This window comes from Scyliorhinus torazame, chromosome 16 (genome assembly GCF_047496885.1).
Source record: "Scyliorhinus torazame isolate Kashiwa2021f chromosome 16, sScyTor2.1, whole genome shotgun sequence".
Taxonomy (NCBI): domain Eukaryota; kingdom Metazoa; phylum Chordata; class Chondrichthyes; order Carcharhiniformes; family Scyliorhinidae; genus Scyliorhinus; species Scyliorhinus torazame.
The window spans coordinates 40,263,800-40,273,578 of record NC_092722.1 but is presented as its reverse complement, the minus strand read 5'-3'; the positions used below and the strand labels follow the sequence as shown (position 1 = coordinate 40,273,578).

At 51.2% G+C, this 9,779-nt stretch overlaps 1 protein-coding gene across 1 annotated transcript in view; it reads left to right on the top strand.

Moving 5' to 3' along the window:
* Positions 1 to 1,221: 1,221 nt before the first annotated feature.
* The window catches only part of LOC140392766 (EF-hand domain-containing protein D2-like), a 48,222-nt gene continuing 39,664 nt past the window's right edge, over positions 1,222 to 9,779 (top strand). The window contains exon 1 of the mRNA XM_072478382.1: positions 1,222 to 1,558. Coding sequence (XP_072334483.1) covers positions 1,278 to 1,558 — 281 coding nt within the window. The 5' untranslated portion in view covers positions 1,222 to 1,277. The remainder of the gene's footprint in view (positions 1,559 to 9,779) is intronic.

The window sequence follows — 9,779 nt, the reverse complement described above, 5'->3', positions numbered from 1 at the left end:
AATGGAGATACACTGCCTGCCAGGCTGTTTAAGGACCAACAAGTGCCCCTTTAACCACTTCTGAAGCACGCATTGCCATCATAGATTATCATAGAATTTACAGTGCAGAAGGAGGCCATTCGGCCCATCGAGTCTGCACTGGCTCTTGGAAAGAGCACTCTACCCAAGGTCAACACGGCCACCCTATCCCCACAACCCAGTAACCCCACCCAACACTAAGGGCAATTTTGGACACTAAGGGCAATTTATCATGGCCAATCCACCTAACCTGCACATCTTTGGACTGTGGGAGGAAACCGGAGCACCCGGAGGAAACCCACGCACACACGGGGAGGATGTGCAGACTCCGCACAGACAGTGACCCAAGCTGGAATCGAACCTGGGACCCTGGAGCTGTGAAGCAATTGTGCTATCCACAAGGCTACCGTGCTGCCCCAAACCATTTGCAGGTGCAAATCGAGGGGCCAGCATCAGGTCCCTAACTGCAACTTTGGTTTGCTTTGAGACTCGCGATGCTGGCAGCCCATTGCCGAAGTAAAGGAAAGGTCAGTGTTTAATATCACCATCCTGATCACTGCTGTCCCAATCCTAAAATCCTTGACACCCAACCTCCTGGTTCCTTTCTCTCTGTCCCTCATCCTTTTAGGTTCCAACAGCAACCCCCAGCCCTCCCCAGCCTCCATCTGCCTGCCTCAGTGTTTGAGTAGTGTGTCTAACACTGTGCCAGGGGATGCTGAAAGGTGGGCACTTCTGAATGGAACCCCATGAATGATCTGAGTAGCTGGACACCTGCTCGGAAGCGTTAACTCTGTTCCTCGCTCCACAGACGCTGCCAGACCTGCTGAGCTTTTCCAGCATTTTGCTTTTATCAGCTATTTGAAGCTGGATCCAGTGAGTCAATGACTCCTTCCCCAGCTGCCCCTCAATAACGGCACCAAGCTAATGGTGACACTGGGCAGCTCATTCCCCTGCCCCTCCCAGTGCCCACACTGGTGGTCTCACTCTGAGCGGGGGAGCTGGGGCGCGGGCTGGGGGCGGGGCCGATCTGGGGGCGGGGCTGCTCTGGGGGCGGGGCTGTTCTCGGGGCGGGGTCTGTTCTGGGAGCGGGGTCTATCCAGGGGCGGGGCTGCTCTGGGGCGGGGCAGCTTTGGGGCGGGGCCTCCCTGGGGGAGGGACTGCTCTGGGGCGGGTTCTATCTGGGGGCGGAGCTCCGCTCCGGGCTGGGGCTCAGTCAGTGTGTGGCCGGCAGGGCGAGCGGAGCGGCCGCTGTCACCGGAATGGCTTCGGATGAATTGGCCGTGAAGCTGCAGCGGCGGCTGGACATCAAGGACGAGCAGCCCGGCTCAGAGCCCGACTCAGGGTGTGAGCAGGGGGCCGAGGAGAAGCCGGTGACCGCGGCGGCGGACAATGAGCTCTCGGCCAAGCTGCTCCGCCGCGGGGAGCTCAATGAGGGCTCGAGCGAGCCGCAGCAGCCCAGCCTCCGGGTCTTTAACCCGCACACCGAGTTCAAGGAGTTCTCCCGCAAGCAGATCCGAGACATGGAGGGCATGTTCCGGCGGTGAGTGAGCCGGGAAGGGAGCGGCTGATCGGGAGTGGCAATGCCGGGGAGAGACCCCGCCAACCTGGGGTGGGAGAACCCCCGACCCGGGGATACCCCCCCCCCCCGACCCGGGGATACCCCCCCCCCCGACCCGGGTATACCGCGCCCCTTCCCCCCCGCCCCGACCCGGGGATACCGCGCCCCCCCCCCCGCCCCGACCCGGGGATACCGCGCCCCCCCCCCCGACACGGGGATACCGCGCCCCCCCCCCCCCCCCCACACGGGGATACCGCGCCCCCCGGCCCGGGGATCCCCCTCCCACCGTCCCCCAAGACCCGGGATTCCCTCATCCATGTATATTGATACAGTGAACAACCCGCCTATAATTCTAGCGAGTGCCAGGACCCCCCCCCCCCGAAAATATTGACATCCACCCATTTTCAAAAGGGGGGGGTACACAGGACCCCCTCCCCCAGTGATCTGGGGTATTCCCTGCGGCACCTCACTCCCAGGAATACCCCCGCATAAATATTAGCCCTTTCTGGAAGCTCCAGTGTTAACTTCATGAATGGAGCAGTGCGGTGTACCTGACACTATCATTCACAAATCCATTTATTAGCCTTCATTCACAGGAACCAGCAGTTAGTAAATCAGCCCCTACTGCACAAGGAGCTGGCACAGATCACAATCTCAGGACCTCCAGGATCCTTCTCCTGGACACAAGGCGGTTTGAGGACCTGTGAAAACTGTTCTTTAACCTGTGCACTTGGTGAGTTTAGTGACCTCTGCGGGGCCCTCGTGCTCAACAGGTCTTCCTCATGTAATTAGCAGAAAAGGAGACATTGTCGTGCATTCAATGTGCTCTCCTATTCTACAGAGAACACTTGGCTTGTAGTGGGGCTGCCCTACACCTGCAACACGGAAGCACACTGCCCAAATTGTCGTCAGTGTTTACTGGAAACTTTAATTTACCCGTGGGAGACATTGACTCACCCAATTTATCCCTATTGTGACCACCGGACTGTGAGCCAGATTTAAGTGTGGCTCTGGATGGTGCTCTTTCAAACCTGGGCAGTGCACAGAGGGAATATTTTGCATTCTGTTACACAAGGGGGAAGCAATACAGCTTTGTTGCTGGAACTGCATATAACAGAGGTCATGAAAGAGTGTCCGACAGGCAGCCGCCTTGGTCTAGACTCCTACTTGGGTGGCACAGTGGTTAGCACTGCTGCGCCAGTGACCCACGTTTGATTCCGGCCTTGGGTATCTGTCTGTGTGAAGTTTGCACTTTCTTCCCGTGTCTGCTTGGTTTTCCTCCGGGTGCTCCGTTTTCTCCCACAAGTCCAAAGATGTGCAGGTTAGGTGGATTGGCCATGGTAAATTGCCCCTTAGGGTCCAAAAGGTTAGTTGGGTTGCAGAGGAGTGGGTCTAGGCAGGGTGTTGTTTCGGAGGGTCTGTGCAGACTCGATGGGCTGAATGGCCTCCTGTCCTGTACGAATTCTCTGATTCTGACCCAGGAGGTGTGGGTTAAAGTTGAGTGTTAAATCCCCAGGGTACTGAGACAGCAAACCAAGGCTCCTGGGTGTTGAGGATAAAAGGAAATCGGATAGACACTTGAGGCAGATTTACTTGCTGTACCGTGGGAATAAAACCGGGGAAATGGGACTAACTGGCTTGCTCTACAGAAATCCAGCATAGATTTGATGGACTGAATGGTCTCCTTCTTGTCCCAATGAATCTCAACCCTGGCACCATTTGATGGTGAACGGAGTTTTTTTTTGGGGGGGGGGGGGGGGGGGGGGGTCTTGCTTTGCCTTGTGGTCTGGGCAATATCTAATGATCAGTGCAGGGATAGGATGCGGACCATTCACTGGATAACGTGATGTCTCCCTTCTGTGTTGGGTCTGATGTATGCGTCACATTATAAAGGGTGCTGTTCAATAATCAGATTAAACCTGGACGGAAGAAGCAGCTTTTGAACTTCTGCAAATTGTTTGAAGTGCTGATTAAAATTTACATTTTGCTCAAATACAGACACAACTTTAAAGGATGGAAGATTTCCCCTGGCTGTGACAAAATAATTACTTCGCAGCTTGAGTTAAAGCAACTGGCCTGTTAATTTCATGTTCTTCAAAGTCATCCTCTTCCATCCCCCAATTAACCGTGGAAGTTAGTTCCAGGTTTGTGCAGCTGGGCTGACGATTGAGAGGGATCTGCATTTTTCCTGATGTGTCTGGGGTTCTCTGCGCACAAGGCAGAGAACGACTTTAGACCTGTTGCTGGAGGAAGGGACACAGGCATCAACCTGTTCCTTTGGAGCCCTTCCATCCTTCATACAGCTTCAAACGGCTGCTGAATGTGCTTGGTGATCAGCAAAATCCACAGCTTTCAAGCTCCGTCGCCGAGTATTAATAAGAGTTGGGTGGTTTAAACAGTTCGCAGTCTGAACTTGTTTTGAGGTTCAGATTTCATGCAAGGTTTAATCTTGGCAACCATTTCAGAACAAGTCAAGGATTTGCGGGACGAAGGCTCTGAAAGGGGCGGGGGGGGGGGGGGGTCCATGACTTGGGTGGGTGCAGGATACTGAGAGAGGTCAGCACATCAGGATACAGAGTGGCAACTGCGCGACAGCCACTGGCACGGGCAGAGGGTGGTGTACATAGAGCAGGCATGCCACTTGGAAATGAGCACAAAGCTCTCCATTTTGGCTCAATGTATGCTGCTGTCGCATGGTTGCTGGGTCTGCGTTGAATTTATGAATCATTCCGATCTTCGTGCTAGAATTCCAGTCAACACTGATGATGATTTGACTGTCTTCTCTTTGTGTTGCGGGAGGTCATGAATAAAGCGGTGTAAAGGTCACAACGGTAAACACTGAGTATGTTTGACAAACTCCCCAGCACTTTATAGTTGTGCTGTTCACTATATTAAACATGTCTGTAAATTTTAGAAAGTTTTATAGTGAACTTCAGACTTGGGAGAAGGAAATTAGTTGATTTCCACTCCTGGTTACACTCCAATGATTTCAATGGAAAAGGTGTGCACGCACACGTGTGTGGGGTGGGGTGGGGTAGATATGTGCACAAGCCCATGTGTAGGAGGGTGAGCGGGTGTAGGAAGATGCGGGAGGATACGGGTGTGTTGGACGGTACATATGTGTGCATGTGTAGGAGTGTGTGTACACAGGTGTGGGGTTATGCGAACATGTTTCTGTGGGGGGGGGGGCATGATTGCACGTACATGTGAGGAGGTGTGCATAGAACATAGAAAATACAGCACAGAACAGGCCCTTCGGCCCACGATGTTGTGCCGAACCTTTGTCCTAGATTAATCATAGATTATCATTGAATTTACAGTGCAGAAGGAGGCCATTCGGCCCCTCGAGTCTGCACCGGCTCTTGGAAAGAGCACCATACCCAAACTCAACACCTCCACCCAACACCAAGGGCAATTTGGACATTAAGGGCAATTTATCATTGGCCAATTCACCTAACCCGCACATCTTTGGACTGTGGGAGGAAACCGGAGCACCCGGAGGAAACCCACCCAGGCACGGGGAGGACGTGTAGACTCTGCACAGACAATGACCCAAGCCGGAATCGAACCTGGGACCATGGAGCTGTGAAGCAATTGTGCTATCCACAATGCTACCGTGCTGCCCTTAAGAACAAATAAATCTACATTATATCATTTTACCGTCATCCATGTACCTATCCAATAGCTGCTTGAAGGTCCCTAATGTTTCCGACTCAACTACTTCCACAGGCAGTGCATTCCATGCCCCCACTACTCTCTGGGTAAAGAACCTACCTCTGATATCCCTCCTATATCTTCCACCTTTCACCTTAAATTTATGTCCCCTTGTAATGGTGTGTTCCACCTGGGGAAAAAGTCTCTGACTGTCTACTCTATCTATTCCCCTGATCATCTTATAAACCTCTATCAAGTCGCCCCTCATCCTTCTCCGCTCTAATGAGAAAAGGCCTAGCACCCTCAACCTTTCCTCGTAAGACCTACTCTCCATTCCAGGCAACATCCTGGTAAATCTTCTTTGCACCTTTTCCAGAGCTTCCACATCCTTCCTAAAATGAGGCGACCAGAACTGTACACAGTACTCCAAATGTGGCCTTACCAAAGTTTTGTACAGCTGCATCATCACCTCACGGCTCTTAAATTCAATCCCTCTGTTAATGAACGCGAGCACACCATAGGCCTTCTTCACAGCTCTATCCACTTGAGTGGCAACTTTCAAAGATGTATGAACATAGACCCCAAGGTCTCTCTGCTCCTCCACAATGCCAAGAACTCTACCGTTAACCCTGTATTCCGCATTCATATTTGTCCTTCCAAAATGGACACCTCACACTTTTCAGGGTTAAACTCCATCTGCCACTTCTCAGACCAGCTCTGCATCCTATCTATGTCTCTTTGCAGCCGACAACAGCCCTCCTTACTATCCACAACTCCACCAATCTTTGTATCGTCTGCAAATTTACTGACCCACCCTTCAACTCCCTCATCCAAGTCATTAATGAAAATCACAAACAGCAGAGGACCCAGAACTGATCCCTGCGGTACGCCACTGGTAACTGGGATCCAGGCTGAATATTTGCCATCCACCACCACTCTCTGACTTTTATCGGTTAGCCAGTTCGTTATCCAACTGGCCAAATTTCCCACTATCCCATGCCTCCTTACTTTCTGCATAAGCCTACCATGGGGAACTTTATCAAATGCCTTACTAAAATCCATGTACACTACATCCACTGCTTTACCTTCATCCACATGCTTGGTCACCTCCTCAAAGAATTCAATAAGATTTGTAAGGCAAGACCTACCCCTCACAAATCCGTGCTGACTATCCCTAATCAAGCAGTGTCTTTCCAGATGCACAGAAATCCTATCCTTCAGTACCCTTTCCATTACTTTGCCTACCACCGAAGTAAGACTAACTGGCCTGTAATTCCCAGGGTTATCCCTAGTTCCTTTTTTGAACAGGGGCACGACATTCGCCACTCTCCAATCCCCTGGTACCACCCCTGTTGACAGTGAGGTGCATGTCTAGGGGTATGTGTGTGTGCCTGGGAGGTACATGTGTGCACGTGATGGGTGACACGTGTGTGCAGATGCACACATGCACAATTGCATACATGTACCCACGGTGCATATGTGTGTTTGTGTACTTCTACATTCTACATGTTGACATTGGATGGAACCTATAGGTCAGTTAGATTTAGCACAGTCAGGAGAGGATAGGAGCTTGCTGTACCCAGCACTAGGGGCTGACTATGTGGCGACTAGGGGCTTTTCACAGTAACTTCATTTGAAGCCTACTTGTGACAATAAGCGATTTTCATTTTTCACATGATCTGGCCTTTTACATAATTAACATATTATAGCACAGATTGAATCATTCAGGCTCCACTTCATTTACTTCATCTATGTATCTTTTCTCGCGCATCTGCTTCTCTCGTTTCCGTGATATCTACACCTATCCCTCAGTATTTTCTTCCAGAAAGAGCAGTTTTGGACATGTATTCAGTGGGTGCCACTAGATTACAAACACAGCATTTGGATAGAGAGCAGACCAAGTTGTGACTCAAACCGAGACTCTTGTCTCGACCCGTCTTTCTACAGCTCCACGTTGCTGCCTGCATGGACACGCAGTTGGGAATATTTAATGATTGTGGCAGATTCGACCCTGGCTTTTGAAAGAGTGGGATCATTATCTGAAGAGAGGGAATTTGCAAGGTTATGGGGAAAGGGTGGAGTAGTGGACTAACTGAGCAGCTCTTCCAGAGGGCTAGCATGGGCGTGACGGGCAGAACGGCCGCCTCTCTCCGCCCCCCCCCCCCGTGCCATAACCATTCCAGGATCCCATCACCTGCGCTGTAATGCTCTCATACAGCCCGGCCCACAATGCACGCCAGCACGCTAAGAGTTGAATACATTCAGCAGCCTATGTGAGATTATTGTGGAACTTGAACTCCAAAACTCCCACATCCTGGTCCTGGGCCAAGCCAAATCTTAGGGAAATGGGCTTGGGTCAAGTGAGTATTTGCACTCTGATCGAACCACCCCCTCTCCTGTGTGACACAGGACACACAAGTGAGCCAACATCTCGAGCCTGGGTACTGCCTGCTTCATGTGTGACTCAGTGCGAGGCAGTAACAGTATACGGAACTCTTGCACAGTCCTGTATGTGTGTGGTCTTGGGGTGGGTTTTCTTCTCATGTTCAACTCTCTTTCAACATTCTTATTTTAAAAAAAAAAAGTATTTCCCCTTTTTTGTGTTCTGTTTTCTACCCATTTCTTTGCAACTGTTGACTGAGTTACGGTTATGGGTGGCACAGTGGTTAGCACTGCTGCCTCACAGCTCCAGGGACCCGGGTTCAATTCCGGCATCGGGTGACTGTAGAGTTTGCACATTCGCCCCATGTCTGTGTGGGTTTCCTCCAGGTGCTGCAGTTTCTTCCACAGTCCAAATATATGCAGGTTAGGTGGGTTGGCTACGCTAAATTGTCCCTTGTGTCCAAAGATGTGCAGGTTAAATGGGGTTACGGGGAGGGTGGGGGGAGTGGACCTAGGTAGGGTGCTCTTTTGTAGGGATGGTGCAGACTCAATGGGCTGAATTACCTGCTTCTGCACGATGGGATTCTATGGATCCCAAGAATGTTCTGCAGTTCCTCGTCCACATTTGCAGTTCTGAACAGTGAAATATTTGACTGCAGAGGGCATCACCGAGTTTGATGCTGTCTTCTTCCAGTGTCCCACTTTTCAGCAAAGATCACTGGGGTGAGAACGCACCGTACCCCCAACCTCTGCACAAAAACCGGAATCCAGCCTGGAACTGTTGGTGCTGCTTGAGACTGTCGCTGTAATGGGAGCTGTTAGTTTTAATCCAGTTCTCAATTTCCCGTCAGTCTCCCTGGTGATTGCACGGTTTCAGCTCCTCCAGTGGGATAGGGAAAGAGCTGTGAGCTTTTTGGTAAAGTGCAGCATGGCGATTGCAGGAGTGACCCTACCAAGCTGGAGTATACGCAGTCGAAGCTGGCACACACCGGGGATCAAAGCTGGGCCAGGCAGCATTGTGGCTCTTTGACACTGCTGGGGAGTGCATCGGCCAATTGAGCTACTGGTTTGAGCAGGGCAGCTTTTTCCACAGCGAGTGGGGGGGGGGGGGGGGGGGTTGGATCTCGAATCAGTCTTGCTGCGTTCCACAATCAGTGCCAGTCCATGATTGTTTACATGTTGACACATGCATTGGCTTCCCAAACCTTGAATTCCTTTCTCCAGAGAGTTCCCTGAGCCGGTGTAGGGAAAGGAACACGTGTCGGGACCGGGTTAACTGTTTGCAAATGAGCTGTTTGATTGTTGGGTGTAGCCGTAATTTCAAATCACCTTTGAGCTCTTTGGGCGTGTCGATCTACAGTAATTGTATGGAATCGACAGCAAGGGCCATTCGGTCCATCTAGTGTTTCTGCTGCACAAGAGCCTCGACCCACCCTACTTGAACTAACCTCACCATGTATCATAGAATCCCTACGGTGTAGAAAGAAGCTATTCACCCATCGAGTCTGCACCAACCCTCCGAAAGAGCACTGTAACTAGGCCCTCTCCCCTGCAACCCTCACCTAATCTTTGGACACTAAGGGCAATTTATCATGGCCAATCCACCTAACCTGCACATCTTTGGACTGTGGGAGGAAACCGGAGCACCCAGAGGAAACCCACCCAGGCACTGGGAGAGCATGCACTGGGAGAGCATGCAGTCACCCAAGGCCGGAATGGAACCCGGGCCCCTGGTGCTGTGAGGCAGCAGTGCTGACCACTGCATTGTGCCGCCCAAGCAGGAGCCTAGATCAAGGTGGCTTCCTGTAGGACACTCTTTCATGAACTCTGTTATGTATGCTTCTCTTCTTTTGTCCCATAAAGTTACCCTACTTCCCCGTGAATGCATCTACGCCATTTACCTCATCCACTTCCTGTGGTGGCTTGTTCCACCTTTCACAATTCTGTGTGAAGACGTTTCTCCTGAGTTCCCTGTTGGATTTATTAACTTTTTCTTATGGCTCTGTTTTTGTACATGCCCTCCCCCATCCACCCCCAAGTGGAAATATCTTCTCTGCATTTACCAAATCAAACTCCTTCATAATTACATCAGGTCATCTCCTGGTCTCTTTCTTAGAAAAAGGGACTTCGGCTTGCTCAACCTTTCTGTTGTTATAAAGTTATATGC